General features: G+C 46.4%; 3 protein-coding genes across 4 annotated transcripts; 1 reads left to right on the top strand and 2 right to left on the bottom strand.

Annotated features, from left to right (window-relative positions):
- Positions 1-266: 266 nt before the first annotated feature.
- Positions 267-6,218, top strand: LOC118318993 (integral membrane protein 2A-like). The gene is made up of 6 exons (XM_035649018.2): positions 267-466; positions 917-1,054; positions 2,292-2,477; positions 2,624-2,734; positions 4,272-4,416; positions 4,851-6,218. Exons 1-6 carry the CDS (start codon positions 395-397, stop codon positions 4,943-4,945), a joined length of 747 nt encoding a protein of 248 aa, XP_035504911.2. The 5' UTR covers positions 267-394; the 3' UTR covers positions 4,946-6,218.
- A 152-nt stretch (positions 6,219-6,370) lies between these two features.
- On the bottom strand, positions 6,371-12,434 carry gpr174 (G protein-coupled receptor 174). 2 transcript variants are annotated; one of them, XM_035649015.2, is made up of 4 exons: positions 11,696-12,434; positions 8,658-9,128; positions 8,424-8,507; positions 6,371-7,357 (listed from the first exon to the last, which is right to left on the bottom strand). In XM_035649015.2, exons 2-4 carry the CDS (start codon positions 8,859-8,861, stop codon positions 6,497-6,499), a joined length of 1,149 nt encoding a protein of 382 aa, XP_035504908.2. In that variant the 5' UTR covers positions 8,862-9,128; positions 11,696-12,434; the 3' UTR covers positions 6,371-6,496. The 2 variants fall into 2 exon arrangements, with proteins under 2 accessions (XP_035504908.2, XP_035504909.2); XM_035649016.2 differs by lacking the exon at positions 8,424-8,507 and having other exon boundaries at positions 11,696-12,432.
- A 255-nt stretch (positions 12,435-12,689) lies between these two features.
- Positions 12,690-16,603, bottom strand: p2ry10 (P2Y receptor family member 10). Its single transcript, XM_035649012.2, has 4 exons — positions 16,152-16,603; positions 14,360-14,599; positions 14,096-14,276; positions 12,690-13,987 (listed from the first exon to the last, which is right to left on the bottom strand). Exons 2-4 carry the CDS (start codon positions 14,524-14,526, stop codon positions 13,052-13,054), a joined length of 1,284 nt encoding a protein of 427 aa, XP_035504905.1. The 5' UTR covers positions 14,527-14,599; positions 16,152-16,603; the 3' UTR covers positions 12,690-13,051.
- Positions 16,604-17,366: the final 763 nt, after the last annotated feature.

Below are 17,366 nucleotides of genomic sequence, written 5' to 3'. Positions count from 1 at the left end.
GCACAGCAGATATTACCTAAAATGAAAGTTAATGTGGTCCAAGTGTGGCATAATAAGTTGCCAGTTATTTAGCACAATGATTTCTGGAAGTTTGGAGAGTTTTCTAAATGGTTCCTATGCGTTTCATTGATATTTACGTGTGGTTAGGTGTAAAAGAAGTCGAATGAACGTTACTCATTGGCAGTGTCGTTGTCCGGCAGTAGCACCAGTTGTCCAGCAGGTGTCAGTGTCGCCAGAGCTACGTTGACGTACCGGAAGCGCCGGATAAATCCGAGCTTGCAAAGTGCGTCACAGTGAGGATCTGCCGACGACCGACGGAGCTCAGCGACGACGCTCGTCTCCTCCACTTCTCCGCTTGCTCTGCTCAACTTGAGCCGACGCTTGCCGCAGCACCATGGTGAAGATCGCGTTCAACTCGGCCCTGGCGCAGAAAGCGCTGGGCAAAGAGGCGCCAGCCGCAGAGAAGGTGAGCTCACGGGCTTTCCTAGTGCGCAGTCCGCAGCCCCCGGTGTCCGTTACGTCCAGGAGCCTGGTGGCAGGCCTGCGCCGGCCGCGAGCACTTTAGCGGCGACTTTATCCGCGTGCATTTCCCCACGTGTCTGTATTTTAAATGCGTAATGCTCGTGGAAGATTATCATATTCAGAATTTGTTTGGCTGTTGCAAAGTGCACGGAGAGCCATGGCTGCACCTGGTGCAGCGCGCACGGGGACCGCCCATCTCCTGCACAGCTGTTCTGGACAGGCCGAAGATTCAGCAGGATTATACAGGATTTCTGACTGAGGATATATATATATATATATATATATATATATATATACGATGATTGTTGATACTCGGTGTATGCGTTATTATAATAAATTCACCGTAGACTCTCTGTGTGTGTGTGTGTGTGTGTGTGTGTGTGTGTGTGTCCAGGACCCTGAGCTGGGCTCTGCTCCGGCGGCCAACGAGGGCTCCACAGGTCGCTGCCTGCTCACCCTGCTGGGCATCGCCTTCATCCTCAGCGGGCTCATCGTGGGGGGCGCCTGTCTCTATCGATACTTCACCCCAAAGGTATAGTTGTGTGTGTGTGTGTGTGTGTGTGTGTGTGTGTGTGTGTGTGTGTGTGTGTGCGTGCGTGCATCTTATTGATGATCATATTATAGCTATTATTATGTGTGTTCTATGATCTTTATTTTTTTTTCACCTTCAGAGACTCCCTGGGGATTTATTTATTTTAAGTGAAACACTTTGGATACACTGAGATGCACAAACATGAGATTTTCATGGCATAATTTCCCATTTTAAGTCATTAAAGCAGGTTCGAAAAATGACTGTCCTACTTCAGAAAAAAGTCTCTTTGACCAGAGACGCGCGGAGGGAAGTGTTATTTGGGTTTGGGCAGAATTATTATGGCTGCTCGTGACATGCTGACGAGACACTCTTTGCCTCGATGGGAAACAAAGAGTGCTGACTCTCGCCGTCTTCAGAGGAAAGTGCAGTCTTCACCTCTTTGAGGGTTGTCAGTGGGGAGGGTCCCACATTCAGCGCAGCTTCTCCGTGCCCACGGCCCTTCTTCTTCTTTCTTTTTTTCTCTCATGTAAATGAAGCGAGTTCTAAAGCATCTCGTTAAACTAAGCACACATTGCATAATCACCATCACAATCATTACTGATGTTAGACACTCAACATTCTCTTTGTCTCAGAGTGCTTTACCTATTAGCAACAATTTCCTTTGAGCAGCATGTAATATATTTACCTTGTACCAGTTGTTTCCTCACATGTAAACTGTAAGATTGTGAGAAGATAGTTTTTTGCTATAAAACAATATGTACATTGCATTCTTGCAAAAATATACACAATACACATTATATCACAGCAGTCTTATTTTCTGTAGTCTTGTGCCTGAAAATTAATTAATGCAGCTTTAAGCTTCGTTGACACTGCTTCTTTAGACAAATGTCTTATGTCCATGACTGAAAATGTTAAAGAACTCTTGTCACTCCTGAACAAACTCTACTGCACAGGGACCAAACAAAACCTATCCTGTGCTTTGGCGCCCCCTAGCTGCCATAAGCTGCAATTGGCATTGGCAGTGCAAACAGGTCTAGAGAAACCACTGGTATCTGTGGTTGCAGAGACGTTCCTAGTAATCAACAGTAAGGAAAGTCCTATGCATCCATGACTGGTTGTGTCAAATATAAACAGCTAGAGTGTAGAAAGTGGGGGCATTGAATGTGAATGTGACCAGTCTTAGATCGGTCCATTGAAATGATTTGTCATTTGCTCTCGACTTGGCCTTGTCCTTCAGAGGCTGTATCACGGCGCGATGCAGTTCAACGACGTGTCCGCCGCGGCAGGAGGGGAGAGCCAGCCGTACTACCTGCCACGGGTGGAGGAGGAGGTGGAAATCTCTGACAACATGGCTGTCATCAGCGTGCCCCCTCCCCGCTTCAGATCTGGAGACCCTGCGTACATCCTCCACGACTTCAACAGGGTGAGGAGGAGGAGGAGGAAAAGTCGCACACACTAAAAAAAAAACCCACACACAGCAATTCAGATGCGTGTGCATGTCTGGTGAGAGGGTTTAAATATATGATTGTTTTTTATTTTATATATATATATATCTCTGTGTGTAAGTAGAAGCTGACGGCGTATCTGGACCTGACTCTGCGGACCTGCTTTGTGATCCCTCTGAACACCTCGGTGGTGCTCCCCCCTCAGGACCTGGTGGACCTCTTCTCACAGTTGATGGTGAGTAGTAGTGATCACCTGGTGTCCTCGGGGGGGGGGGGGGGGGGTGACGCCATCAGAGGACGCAGCTGCCAATACATGAGACCTGGCTAGCTTGGATGATAGTACAGACACACGCACGGCTCTCACTCACGTTCATGCATAAGCCCCAATGTTAAGGTCTAAACGTGACCTGGGAATATCCGGGGATTTGTAATATTTCCTGTGTGATTCTGACACGTCTGCCATTTGTAAAAGTAAAATATTCCATTATACATCATCTTCCCCTATTCCAGACATTCGGTCACTCTGTATGAATCAGGCTAAATCACCAGCAGGAATTGATTCTGTCGTATATTTTTTCCCCTTTCATTGTTTTGGTTATGTGATATGTGAGGACATCGGTTGAATATTAACAGAATAATCGAAGGCTAGTGTCAAGTCTTTCAGCAGCAGTTTGAGTACAAAAATATCAACATGCATCACCATTGTGTCCTGACATGAAATAGATAGAATATGCGTGACACGGCAAGTGAATCATACTGCAACTATGGTGCGTTTCTACCAGTTATTCACCTCCACCCACATTTAAAGTTTTTTTCCAGCTGTGAGTAGGTCCTCCAGTCCACTTTTTATATTGCACTGTTGTGTATTGCATCATTCGGGTTTAAAGTCTTGCTCGCAGCTCTGTGAGTTTTTATTCAGGCACAGCGCTACTTCGATCTAAATGCTAAAGTCTCCATGCTAACAAGCCAATGTGTAGCAGGTGTAATGTATATCATGTTCACAATCACCATTGGTTTAGGCCGTTAGCATGCTAACATTTGCTAATTCATTTTATTTAATTAGCACTAAAAACGATGCTGATGGGCTGATGTCGTATGTCCGGCACGATATTTTGCCAAAAACAAAAATGAGAACCTTGTGGTGGAAAGACTAACGCTGTGGTAAAAAAAAAATCATGAACATAAACAGTAATTTATAACCCTTGGAAAACTTTTACTTTACATGAGGTTGGTTCGATCAATTCCTATCAAATATATTTTTTAACACAGACGACAAAATGTCGTGTTTTTTGTTCCCCAGTTTCGTGAACACCATCAGGTTCCTGTAGAACATTAGTTTTATTGTTTTTTTATGTTGTTTGTTTGTTTTTGTAATTTAGCATCCTCAAATGTGTTTTTTTGACTATTACCCTCTGACCTAGATTACTCAGAGGGTAATAGGAGAAATTCACATGAAGAATACATCGGCTCTAGAAATGTGTCAGCAAGTTTTTAAACAGTCAGTCTGTAGGCACTGAAAGAGTTAGTGTATCCACCCTGGCCTGCTGTAAAGAATTTGCTATTTTGTGGGTGGTGGTGCAATTGGTGAATTTCATTATCTAATGTGAAAGGGTTTGATAAAATGAGGATGATTCATTTATCACACAAAGTCCTTCCCACTCGCCGTTTTCTCGCTTGGCTGCAGTTGTTTTCCCTGAGCTGCTTAAGTTTTTGGAGTCATTTAAAAATAATTTATTATCATTCCTCCTCGTTCCCTTTTCCTTTTGCCCCAGTCCGGCTCCTACCGCAGCTACCTGGTGCACGAGGACCTGGTGGTGACGGAGCGCATCGACGATATCAAACCCCTGGGCTTCTACATCCGCCGGCTGTGTGACGGAAAGGAGACGTACAGAATGCAGCGTCGCGCCAGCCTGCCAGGTACGGAACGTAGTGCACAGTCACGCCTGACCAAAACCCGCCATGTTTGTTACACTATGTTCACATTTGATAAGAACCAGCATGTAGCAGCACATCTTTACATTGTTCAAAAGAGCATTAAACAGATGTTGACATATTTGTGGAAACAAACAGGCTTACGGCTTCATGTGGCGTCAAAACCGAGTGATTACATCTGAACAATCTCAACTATTTATGAAAATACACTAAGTATAGCTCATTTAAAAGGAGCTTTGCTCAGATTGTTTGCATCCCCCACAAAGTCAACGCAAAGGTTATGTAGCCTACGTAGTTCTGAACAAAGTGAATTTTGTTTCAACTTAAAAAAAGGTTTTGAAGACATATCAAACACGCCGCCACTTGAATATGTAACACTAACGCTTGTATGTGTGTGTGTGTGTGTCTGCGTCCGGCAGGTGGAGGCATCCAGAAGCGCTCCGCAGACGAATGTTTCACCATCCACCACTTTGAGAACAAGTTTGTGACGGAGACCCGGATCTGCAAGGCTTGATGGGAAACTGAGCGTAGGTCAGAGAGAGAGAGAGAGAGAGAGAGAGAGAGAGAGAGAGAGAGAGAGAGCGTGATAGAGAGAGCAATAGTGACAGAGAGTTGATGTGAGTGGGCACAGGAGGAAACAACTTTGAGTAGAAGTAGAAAGTTACTTTTGTACAAAACTCTTAATTCCACTGTTTTGCCTCCCCCCTGCTTTAACCCCCAGTGATAAGTGAATTTAAATGACAGTGTTACGGCCTAACCCCTCCCTCCCTCTTCTGCTATAGTCCACTACATAAGTTCATAGCCTTTATACTCAAGTATTCACTATCTAGTCTTGTACTGATAACCTGCATCAGCCTGCTAATTCAGGATGTAACTAAGTTTAATTTGTTATGTTGTTGTTTTTTTTCGTCATTCTTTTGCTGTAGCTTTCTGCAGACTAGTCTTATCGTTGTTACCGTGTCACGGCATCTAGTCACCTCCGCACGAGAGTCGCAACTCATTCGACTTCGAATTCCAGTGATAATGAGAAGCCATTTGTCTCAGACCCGTGTGTGTGTGTGTGTGTGTGTGTGTCAGCCCACTGTTCCCACTCTCCATGGGCTTTATAGAGCAGCCCCTCGACAAGATGTACTACATGTTCTAGTGTGATATAGCACAAGTCAACCTGCGGAGATATGGTATAGTTCAGTTACAGAGCACATGTAACATGTCTGTCGTCCCTTTACGGATTGTACGAGAGATGCACAAGCCCCAGAGCTCTCGGTCAACACTTTGCAGATATTACCCAGAGTACCTGCTGCTCCCAGAGGCCCCAAAGGCCCTGGATGTCCCAGTGTGTGATGATTTAATGTAGCCCTGATGGTGACCAGTGTACGTGTTTGTGTAAAAACCCTCATTTTTTCAACACAGAACTTGAAGGAATGGTTGACGAGCTGAAGGAGTGTATAAGCTGAAGGGAAATTTCACAAAAATTCGACATTCTTTCAACTTCTTATTTATAGATTTGGTGTCCCACAACATGGGATCAAAACTGTCACAGGAACAAGATCTGTGCTAAAATATATTTATTTGATTTTGAAAGAAATAAAGAATAAAGTCATTTTCATTGGTTTCCCACACAATGTCTGCACAGAAAGACAATCAGACAGGAACTGTGCTTGTAAAAAATGTTTCTGTCTCAGCTTTTTAACTGAATACGCAAAAATGAGATAAAAACCAATGTTGTGTGCAGCTACTGAACTGAACTACACTTTGTTGTTGAATAAAGTTGCATATTTCTTTACCTACTGAATGTTTTGGAAGTTTGCTTTTTTTTATAGGAAGCCGACACACTTACAGTAAATCAGCCCATGCATGCTGTTACCTCTAGAGCTGCAGGAGGGGGTTTCCTGTATTCATTGTTTCCTGATGCATATTTACTGATAGAGTTCCGCACAAATTTAGAAAGAACAGACCAACCTTTTTATTGAAAAAATAAATAGGAACAAATTCACATTTTCAAACTCTCCCATATTTTCACACACTTTTTTCATGTTTTCCATAGTTTTTAGGAGCACAGACAGTTTTAGTCAGGGCTTAGTGGTTGAGATGAAACTATTGGTCCTTCAGCGTGACCGTAGTCATCCCCGTCATCTGACTCCTCTCCTCCAGTCAGGCAGGACAGACGCCTGCTGAAAGTCACGCCCTCGGGCAGCTCCGGCTTGCTCAGTCGCCTGCGGAATTCGTCAGTGGTGTAATAGTACATGAGTGGGTCCAGGCTGCAGTTCAGGCTGGCCAGACACAGCGTGATGGGGTGACAGCGCAGGATCCGGTCCCTGAGGGCACAGCTGCCGAGGGCATTGGCCTTGGCCAAGAAGTCCAGGGGCATGGTGACGTGGTAAGGAGCAAAGCACACAAGGAAGACCGCAGCGCAGCTCAGCACCATCCTCAGCGCCCTCCGCTTCTCCCCTCGGTCAGGGATGGCCCCCTCTGTCGGCTCCCGGAGGCTCCCAGCAGTCAGACAGGTGCAGGCTAACACCAAGGCGAGGGGGATGACGAAGCCGATCAGCTCGGCTATGACCAGCAGAGTCCAGGCCGCCGGAGGACTGATGGGCCTCAGGGGCAGCTCCGAGAAACACTCCAAGTCGTGCCCGGTGAGGAGGGTGTCAGAGGTGACGGGGTTCCTCAGCAGGGGGAACGGCAGACAGGCCATAAAGACAAACAGCCAGCCAACGCCGCATATGACCATGTCCCCCTTCCGCCGGGACGAGTTGTACCTCAGCGGACGCATGATGAGCTCACAGCGACGCACGCTGACACACACAAGGAAGTAGATGGAGGCGTACATGTTTACGTACTTGAGATAGAAGCAGATCATGCAGAGGATATGGCCAAAGGGCCAGCTGTTGTTCAGGTAGTAGTAAATCCGCAGGGGCAGGGAGAGCACCTGAGGGAGAAGAAAGAGCTTGATACATTTATCACACACACAAGGTGAGCAAATACCTGCGGCCACTCTGCATTTTGATTGGTTTGAGTGCAGGCAAGAGCAGCGATGGTTGGTGGGGGTTAGACATGGACACGGTGTCCTCCAGAAGATTATTTCTAAATAAATAATATAGTTGCGAATCAATTTTTTTAAATAATAACATAAACACAATTGCCTTTTTTTGTAGGCTTTGTTTTATGGCTCCCCTATTCATCCCGCTCAGTGCTCTGAACTGTTGCATGTGCTGAACTACGTAGGGGAAAAGAAACTATAAAAACATAATCAGCAGTTTTGACTTTGCAAACCGAATTCAAGACTAAACTTCAAAATGTCCTGTTTTGATGGATGTGGTTTTACATTGTGTGAAGATGTGCCCGTAAGTGTCTGTTCTCATATGTCATTGTAACATTTATAATTCACTAATTTACTGTTTCTACAACAGTTATGGGCACTTCATGGGGGAAGTTAATCATTGACTTGGAGAATACATCAATGGACATTTGACATGTCCATATGCATGTTACAACTATGTTATTGTGAGTGGTGTACAATTTACTCCTTAAATGCTTAATTGGAATTTAAGATGAAGTCAGCTGCAAAACTGAAAAAAATAGTTAACTATTGCCAAGTTAGACTCAATGAGATGAGAGATGAACCTACATCACTACAATTCAATGCAGAAGTTTGGTCAGAGTTCAGACGTTGACGTTTGTGATGAGGTGAGCGGTGAGATTGTACTTCTGATAACTCTTTCATTTAGACCTTGTTTGTGCATCCATGCTGGACAGTGGATCGGTGTCCGCTGAACCCTCCTGCTGCTCATAATGTTTTGTTTCCCTTCGCCTTTTCGCGCCCAGCAGTCATGACGTCCTATTGGTCCGGTGGTCTCGACTTCCCCAATTCGTCTTCACTGGCATTTCTTAAGGACGTTCTGAACAGTGGACCTTTCAAGCTGGAAAGGCCTTGATGTATTTTTATAGCACAATAATCTGGCTTCATTTTTTAGATACTCTAGTGAATTGCTTACTTGGTTGACGGCGGTTGAGTGATACCACAAGGTTTGAAGAATCAGAAAACGTAATATCTTCATCAACTGATCACGATTCTTGACCTGCCCAACAAGTCCTAGTGAGTTGAAACAATTCTGAGTGTATTGCTTCAGGGTATTAACTTCTACTCACTTCACACTTTTGCGTAAAGCTGCGTCTGAGTAATTATATGAATAAAAAATGCACCAAAAAAGACACGGAGGGATTCTCACCTGCAGCAGGTCGGCCACAGCCAGGTTCATCATGAACACCACGGCCTTCTTGGTTTCTCTGATGTAGACTCTGAACACCCAGAGCGCCAGCAGATTGCCCAGCAGCCCAGGGGCTAGGATCACGCTGTACACCACTGCGTACAAGTGGTGCTGGTACGTCCGCAGGTCTTTACTGTTTTCACAGCTTTCGTTCGCAAAGCTCATCTTAAAGTCAGGTGCTCTTAACTGTTAAGCTGCCTTGTGATCCAACAGGAAGCTGGCGTCGGGCGAGCCGCTCGTAGTCTGGTGTAGTCCGGCGCTTGCCCGAGCGTCCATGCTGTCCACTGTGGCGAGGGGGAGTTGCCACTGTTGTCCTGTGCTCTGCAGTATCCCGGACAGAGAGATGAAGTTTTGTATATTGAAGAGGAAGTTTGTCTCCCGCGCTGATCAACCGCCGGTTCAGAACACTCTCAATCCCAAGACGATGGCATCCTGGTAGAGGAGATAAGAGTGGGTCAAATTAAGGATATTTTTTAGTACCTCATAAGAACAAGGCCTGTGTGGACTCCCTCCCACAGCCCCAAAAAACAGATTAGTTGAAACAGAAACTCCTCTCGTGATATAGATGTGGTCTGTGATAAACTGGCCACCTGTCCTATTTCACCAATTGCATGCTGGGAAAGAAAAGTGGGTGGTATAAAAGACAGTATCATAGTTGTGTCACTGTAAATTCAACTCAGATGACAGTAGGTTTTGCACTCAGGTACTGAGAAGGAACCTTTTCAATAGGACACATAATATCACACTGAACAGCGCTCTGTCACGCACACACACACACACACACACACACTGGACTTGGCTTGGCTTGCTACACCACATGTTTAAAAAGTGCATATTATAATAAATCAACTTTGAGGTTGCAGCTTGTTGGCGTGGCGTTTACAGTCAATGCGCAAACCCACAGCGAAGTCGAAGCTCCCATTTCTCACGTACTGTTCGCCGTTCAGCATCTCCACCTGCATGGCAGCCTGTGATGAGCCAGTGTGAAGCGCCTCCAAGCGAAGCATCAGTGAAACCTGTGTGGTTTGCAGGTCGGCCCAGGCGCACGGTTAACAAGACGAACATGCCCAACTCGAGAGGGAACTCATGTGACGCCCCCTGTTTCAGAATGAGTCGCGTTATGTTTTCTTGACACATCCATGACCACAAAAAGTAATTGAAGAAGATGTCGTAGGAGACCACGAGGCCTGGTTGAGCTTGACGTCCAACGGAAATAGTCAGTTAGGTGTGGAGCTGAGCTTCCAGCTTGTGGGTGTGATACACTGGTTCAACATCACTTTTCACTACAACCCATAGAAACTAAATAAGACTATACTGAGCAATGTGAGCTGTTCGTTCCACGTTTGATTGTGCTTTTCTGTCCTTTAGTGTCCAATCTGACTTTGTCCAAAATGATCTTGGAGAGGTTTTTTTGTTTCATTGTTTTTGCTCACACATACCGTATTTCTACAGATGAGGCTTTTTGAATTGATTGTTCCTTGATTGGAAGATCAATTGCTCGCGGCGTTCATATTTTTGGGGACATCCTTAAGGGCCCTCATGTCTGACGTAGAAGCCAAATAGGGTTTTATGTCCTGCAGGAAATTAGTCCCTTGTTGTAAAGCCCCCCCCCCGACAGCATTAATATCTGTTCCACATGTTCTCTTCTCCTTACAAGCTTCTCAGCAGGGGTGGGAGACGAACACGGCACCAGTCCAATAGTGTAAAATGACTTCATCGCAATTGTACTTCTCCTCCTATATTGACACTTTCGGTGACAAATTATACAGACAGGGCCAACCGAGATGTATGGAGGGGGAAGTGACTCTTGGTGGCACCACGAGCCCTGGACAAGGAACCCCCACTGTATGGCCGTTGGTATGTTTGTAAAGGGTCACAAGCGGAAAAGGGTTGGAAACCACTGGCTTCATCTTTAGCCATGTATTGTATGGTATTAGTATATCATACATTTAACTGGAAAAGTAGCTATAGCTGTAATATTACAAGATTTTTACGCAGCGCGCCCACGGTAAACTTGTACTTTTCACCAATGTTTTCTGGAAAGGACGTCAACAAGCCGAGGAATTTCGGATAAGTAAAGATGGGCTGTCGTCCAGGTTGGACGCAGAACAGTTCTTTCTTGAAGAAATTGAAAACTCTTCCACAGAACTCTGGCCCCTTGCCTCTTCTTCTCTGGCTGCCTTTCATCCTGCTTCTCAGAGAACGGCCTCCCAGTGGACTCCTCTGCTCTTCCTCGCTTTGCTTCTTTCGCCTTTGGCCTAAGCCCGCTGGTCTCTAGTTTCCTCCCTGCGGCTTGCAGTCGGAAAACTCGTGTGAACTATGTTTGCTTATCAGGACGCATCGCCTTAATGTGACACATTATTTCGTTTGTCCTCCTATGTCTCGTCGCCGTGTGGTGACACTGAGAAACATTATTGGGTCAGGGGGGGTTTGTGTTACATTCAACTTCTCCTGTTTCTGATGTTAAACATCAACAGCAGCGTGAATCCTCAGATCTTGCCAATTGGAAAGAAACACATTATTTTATCGGCTGTGTGATTCACCTCTCTGTGGGCTGCCGGCGCGTTACAGCTTTCCCACCCACATCTGGTGTCGCGTAACAGCGCCGAAAATGTTGGCAGTGTGGACGCCCAGGTCCGTCCGTGTGTGCTGCTCCAACACACAGAACCAGCAGGATGCCATGATCATCCCCCAGTCACAGCTACAGTACTGTGCCCTCACATGAACACATAAAGAGGCACACAGACACACCACGACACTGGCCTTCTGACAATCTCTCTATTTCTCTTGCTCTCTCTCTCTCTCTGTCTCTCTCTCTCTCACACACACACACACACTCAACATTACAGACATTCCACACATTGAAGAAACACACGAGATCCCCCATGAGGCATGACTCCACACCGAAAGCATCCAGCCTCTCACACAATAGCTCACATACACTGGGGTTTGGTTTGGGGTTTTTTTAAACAGAATTTATAAGATTGACAATATCTCACCTCTGTCTTCAAGCTTGCAGCCACATTGGATCAAAAAAGTAGAAGAGTGGAGCGTCGGCCAGCACACATGTCATCCCCTCCCTCTTCCCCCTCCAACAGTCTTCATGTTCTCTGTTCCGCCCTCTCTCTCTCTCTCCTTCCCACTGTATCTGTTGTTCTGCCTCATGCGCAGCCTCCTCCGGCTCTTTCTTTCTACGACGGGACTTCCAGTGTTGGCTTCTGACAGTTTTTTTTTCTCTCTCTGCACCTCTGGCTGCCTCGCTTCCTATTGTGTGTCTCTCGGCTGTTCTGGGGGTTTCGGCACACACACAGGGCTTCCTGTGAGAGTAGGGGTGTGGTTTGCAGAAACGCTTGACAGCACAACTTCTGCTATTACACTCATCGCCCAACACTGAGGACCACTTCTACTGCATCTGCCCCTCGCGTGCTGTCAGTCCGCGCGGAGAATCTGTATTAAAAAAGGGGAAAACAGAAACGTGTCTTTGCCGTTTTCTAAACTCGCCCTTTTGTTTCTCTCTTCCACGCGTTTCACAAAATGATGTTTTCTCTAACTTAGTATTTGATCAGATTTGACGTGGTGCTGCAATATGGCAGCAAAACAAGTGGGCACTTTTTGGCGGGTGAATCAGACACCTGCCAGCTTTCCTTTCCCCCCTCAAAGAGGTGGGTTGTGTGAGGGTGGAGGTAGCCTCAAAGATGGCTCACAGATGCAAGATGTGGTGGGTGGGCGCGGGGGGGGGGGGGGGGGGGGGGGGGGGGGGGGGGGGGGGGGGGGGGGTTCAGTTTAGAAGCCGACCTCAGAGCCTGGCAGTTACTGTTTTTTTTCAGTGGCGCGCCAACTGCTGCCAACTGTCTTCAGCACTTTGCATTGCAAAAGGAAGCGCGGAAGAAATGAGCTGGCACCTGCTCTCTGCCACCTCCCTGCAGAAAAAACCTCATCAAAGGCCGACCTCAGATACAGTACACCATGAACAAACATCACAGCAACACATGCGACGGAAAGCACAGATGAGCTTTTATTCAGCACCTACAGCAAATTTGGCATGTATTCACACACAGCTTTGACACTAATAGCTTAGTCAAAGTTGTCGCATTTTAACTGAGTCTGTGGTCCGAGAGCAGGGGATGTGATGCAAGACAAACACAGCTTGCCACATCAGGAAACTAATATGATATTCACAGAAATTTCGAGTTCACACTGATTATGATACGTGGGCAGACATGATTTCAGTTGCCGTCTTCAAATCTTTCCTGTAAAGCGAGCGTGTGGGAGGTCACACTGTACCAAGGTTTAAACGGGGTGCATCGTGGAGACGTATGCGTTTGTCGTGTGCAGTGCTCTCCTTCCAGATAGCGCTACTCCCTGTCTGAGCAGTAGCTCTCCATGCTCATCACTCTTTGAGGCGGCGCGCGCTGGGTCGGGGAGCTGATCGGGGAGGGGAGGAGCGAGGAGGAGAAAGAAGAGGTGCGCCTGGTGAGGTGCGACCTGAACTCGGCCGTCAGAAAATAATAGAGCAGCGGGTTGAGGCAGCAGCTCAGGCTGGCCAGGCACAGAGAGAGCGGGTGGAACTGACGCACGGCCTGCCTGGTCGCACAGTGGGTCACGACGCCCTGCGACACCATCAGGTACAGCAAGAAGTTGAGGTGGTAGGGGGCAAAGCAGAACAAGAAGAGCGCCGAGCAGCTCAGCACCATCCGCAGGGCGCGCTGCTTCTCGCCGCTTGTCTGCCTGTCGTGATGTTTGTCCGTCGGACAGTTGGAGGTGACTGACTGGTGTCGGCTGCGCGCTGAGGAGGTCGAGTTTTGCTCGTCCTGGAGCTGTCTTTGGTTCAGGGACTGGACGATGCGGATGGAGCTGTAGGTGATGCAGGCCAAAGGGAGGAAGAAACCAAACAGCTCGGCCAGAGCCATCATGGTGACCGCCAGAGAGAGAGGCAGACGCCGCATGGGCAAGTCCTTAAAACAGCCCTCGTTGGTGGAGCCGGCACTGGAGACAGGTGCGAGTCCGCTGGGGGTTGTGCTCAAAGGGGGTGCGAGAAGTTTGGTGTAACCAAGGGGATGTTGGGTAGACGTGGCATCCAGCAAAAAGGACACGTTGTAGATTGTCTGCATACTGACGCCTGCACTGGCACTGGGGGCATTACTGCTGCTCCGCATCAGAATGAATGGCGAGCAGGCCACACCGACCACCACCCACACTGACACACTGATCGCCAGGTCAGAGCGCCGCCTCCACTGACGAGCAGTGAACGGCTTGAGCAGGAAGACACACCTCTGCACGCTGATGCACACCTGGAAACACAGGAAGCAGAAGAAACAGCGAAAAATGAAAATCCTCTGCCGGATTTACAGTTATGTAAAACGGTTCCAGGATCATCTTAACACAAAGTGCCTGCTTACCAGAAACATGATGGCGGCGTACATGTTGAGGTACTTGAGGTAGAAGCAGAACAAGCACAGGCCCCGTCCAAAAGGCCACGTGTGTGTGAAGTAATAATAGATCCTGAGGGGCAGAGAGAGGATATGGGCCAGGTCAGCTAAAGCCAGGTTGATCATGAAGATCACCGCCTTGGTCTTCTTACTGTGGAGCAACAGAAGCACAGAAGTTAGTCATGGCCCGGAATATATATCCGGCATCATCGTACATGTGTTCGCTGTGCGTACCTGATATGTCTGCAGAGGACCCAAAGAGCAGTGGTATTGAGCAGCAGGCCGGGGATGAAGAGCAGCAGGTAGAAGTAGGTGTACATCGTCTCCATGTGATGTTCCCAGCCCGTCATATCATGGTCGCATGGCGAGGAGGAGTTGACCAGGGACGTATTCGGAGCCATTCCCTCGCTCACGCGGACACTGGAGGCATAGTCCAACAAACCTTACCTGCCGTCAATCCTTCCTCGTTTCACTCTGCAATGGAAAATTAAAAGTTGGCACCGACTGAAAAAAAACATATGTAGTAGACTGATGTTTCAGTAGTTCTAATTGACGGCTAATGTTATTAAACCTTTCTTTTCTGAATCAGTCATTACTCATAATAACCTCGGGTTGCCAGATCGTGAAGATTCCCAGTGACTGGTATTAAAACTCCTCCAGTGTGTCACTCTTTAACTTGCTCTTTTAATTCATTAGGGAAACATTTACATCTCCACATGGGCCGCTTTTCAACGACAATCTGATGGATATGAAAATATTTCATAATCAACTAAAGAGTAAACTAAAAAGACAACACAGACGTCATGCTGGAGGACAGCGACTGCATCTTTCTGTCTTTTGACTCCATAGGTGCATTTATGTAAATGCTGTTCATTAGTGTAGATTGGCTATGCATGCACTTCTGTGTCACGCATAAGGTAAATATTACCTATTGGAATCTATTACACTTATTTGAGAGTTGGTTAAAAGAAAATCTATACTTTACATGCAAAAACATGTTTGGAAAATATGATGTAGTGGTACAACTATAACATTAGAATGTGTCCTTTCATGTTGAACCATCAGTATTAAAATCAATGTTATATAGTAGAATAACTTTATAATAATTAATGCATTTTTTTGCATTTTAATACTTATTAACCATACTTGAGAAATATATTTAATCAAGGGCTTTTTTTTATGTGGTGTATCTCCTGAAATATATATTTCAAATAGCTTTTTTTAATAAAAAAAAAACATTTCAGGGGTCGCTAAGTATAAGTAGACAATAGCTGATTCTCTGCTCCCTGTAGTGTTGGAAAAAGATATTGAATGTCAAATTAAACGAAAAAGAAAGTATGATAAATCCGAGATTTGCAACATGACACGAGTAGAAAACAGAATGAGCATTTAATCTGCTTATCAGTGAAGCATCACCCTTCCTTCTTCACAACACCACTTCCTTCCTCAATTTGCCAAGAGGGGGGCGAGAGGAACGTTGACCTTTTTTTTTTTCAGCTTCACTGTATTTTTGACCAGTTTTTGACTCTTGCTGCAGTAGGTTATAGAGGTAAGCTGCTACAGTCAGACAATGGACTCACTTACGTGATCTGTACAGTAAAGCGCGCTGCAAGAGTATGTCCTAATGTTTAAATTTAAGGAACTCGGTATCAATGTCTAGGTCATTATTTCAAGTCAAGTATTTTCACTGTGAAAACACAAACTGTGTCTCGATAATTTGGCAGAATTTCAGAGCAGGGTGGTTTTTTTTTGTAAAATGTAAATCATTTAGGAACAAATGATCCCAAATGAACTGATCATCTCAATCCTAAATTGACTTTAATAATACCTACAGCATGACCCTAATCGTACATATCACAGCATTGGATGCAATCTTTTAAAGATTCCATCGAACGTTAAGTGAAAGAGGATTTAACGACTGACCTCCTGTCATTGACCATGAATCAAAGTGTCGGACAGAGGACGGCGGCGCTACTACCTCGCAGACATTGTTACACAAAATTACATTTAAAAATGGTGCCATTACCTTGTGTTCTGCTCTCTGAATGGTCAGCATGGATGGAGGGCAGAGGTCAGTGCCGCCTGGTCAGTGACCACCAGCGCCCACATGCTTCACGCTCCTCCGTGCACAGCAGACTGACGCACAAGCGCTCTCCTCTGCAAGCGGACGGCGAAAGAAAAGCGGGGTCAACGGCAGACCTTTCAGGGCGCACTCTGCCTGTCGGCGTGTGCATGAGAGCGCGTCAAGACGAATCAGCAGCCTGTGATGTAGCTGCCGGATCAACGTGCAGCGGCACGAGGATGTGGTGTCCGGTGCGCGCCCTTCTCTCGGTTTCTAGGGCATGGTAATGAGAGGAAGGGGAAGCTCTGCCCTCTCGCATGTGAGTGTGTTTTTCTTCCGCGCGTGTGTCGTCACAGAGGCCGTGACAACACGTCCAAAACTTGAGCGCGCAGCTTTGTGTGGTTGAGAAAACAGAACTTCCAGGTAAAGACAACAATGTAACAGACAGACAGACAGACAGGAAGGCGGATATAACTTTCTCTTACACCTGTGAAATGTTGAGACTTGTCTGGTCAGTGGGCCCAGCACGGTCTGAGGACACCCACTGCTTCTTCACGCAGTCTGTTTGTTTACATCTGCACCACTGCACTGCACGGCCCTGCAAATGTCTCTATTTGCATGCTGCAATGGCTAGGCCATTCGCTTCCCCTATCGCTACACTTCCTTTTTTCTAAAGTTGTTGCTGATCTGCACATTTATTTTTCCTAAAGGTAGATCTATCTTTAGATGTCAAACTTTTGTGCTTTAGTCCTTTGAAACTTTGAAAGCTCTCGATTGTATTCCTTTTGACTGGCTACTAATATTGATGAGAGGCCATTCACACACTTTTGCAGTATGGTGACGGTTTCGGTTGCTTGGCATCTTGAAGAAAAAACGGGGGGAAAAAAGGAAAAAAAAACACACACACACACACTACGGTAAAACGACAGCCGTTTTCTCCAACCAGTTTGTTTCACAAAATTTTTGCTATGAACAGATTCACACCCGGAAAAAATAGCGACTCTGCTGACAGGTTCCCTTGCAGTGCCAGGCAGCTGCGTGGCCTGTGTGAGATTTGCACGTTTCCTGATTGGTTTCACTTCCACACAGGTCAACTCGAACCAAAGACAGGCTGACGATCAGGAAACAAGTCGAGAGACATTATGATAGTGAAAGGTCAGTGGCGCTCAGTTTGGAGCT

The sequence above is a fragment of the Scophthalmus maximus genome, chromosome 9, assembly GCF_022379125.1.
Source record: "Scophthalmus maximus strain ysfricsl-2021 chromosome 9, ASM2237912v1, whole genome shotgun sequence".
Lineage (NCBI taxonomy): Eukaryota > Metazoa > Chordata > Actinopteri > Pleuronectiformes > Scophthalmidae > Scophthalmus > Scophthalmus maximus.
Note: the sequence above shows the minus strand (reverse complement) of the source record. Positions and strands in the feature narration are given on the sequence as shown.

Excerpts from the sequence above, each read along its gene's own strand:
- LOC118318993 (XM_035649018.2), top strand. The coding sequence starts at position 395 with ATGGTGAAGATCGCGTTCAACTCGGCCCTGGCGCAGAAAGCGCTGGGC. Across the intron at positions 2,735-4,271 it reads ACCTCTTCTCACAGTTGATG|TCCGGCTCCTACCGCAGCTA; the intron begins GTGAGTAGTAGT and ends CTTTTGCCCCAG. Across the intron at positions 4,417-4,850 it reads GCGTCGCGCCAGCCTGCCAG|GTGGAGGCATCCAGAAGCGC; the intron begins GTACGGAACGTA and ends TGCGTCCGGCAG.
- gpr174 (XM_035649015.2), bottom strand. The coding sequence starts at position 8,861 with ATGAGCTTTGCGAACGAAAGCTGTGAAAACAGTAAAGACCTGCGGACG. Across the intron at positions 8,508-8,657 it reads CTGTGGCCGACCTGCTGCAG|GTCAAGAATCGTGATCAGTT; the intron begins GTGAGAATCCCT and ends CTTGTTGGGCAG. Across the intron at positions 7,358-8,423 it reads ACTCAACCGCCGTCAACCAA|GTGCTCTCCCTGCCCCTGCG; the intron begins GTAAGCAATTCA and ends CTTCTCCCTCAG.
- p2ry10 (XM_035649012.2), bottom strand. The coding sequence starts at position 14,526 with ATGGCTCCGAATACGTCCCTGGTCAACTCCTCCTCGCCATGCGACCAT. Across the intron at positions 14,277-14,359 it reads GTCCTCTGCAGACATATCAG|TAAGAAGACCAAGGCGGTGA; the intron begins GTACGCACAGCG and ends GTTGCTCCACAG. Across the intron at positions 13,988-14,095 it reads ACGCCGCCATCATGTTTCTG|GTGTGCATCAGCGTGCAGAG; the intron begins GTAAGCAGGCAC and ends CTGTGTTTCCAG.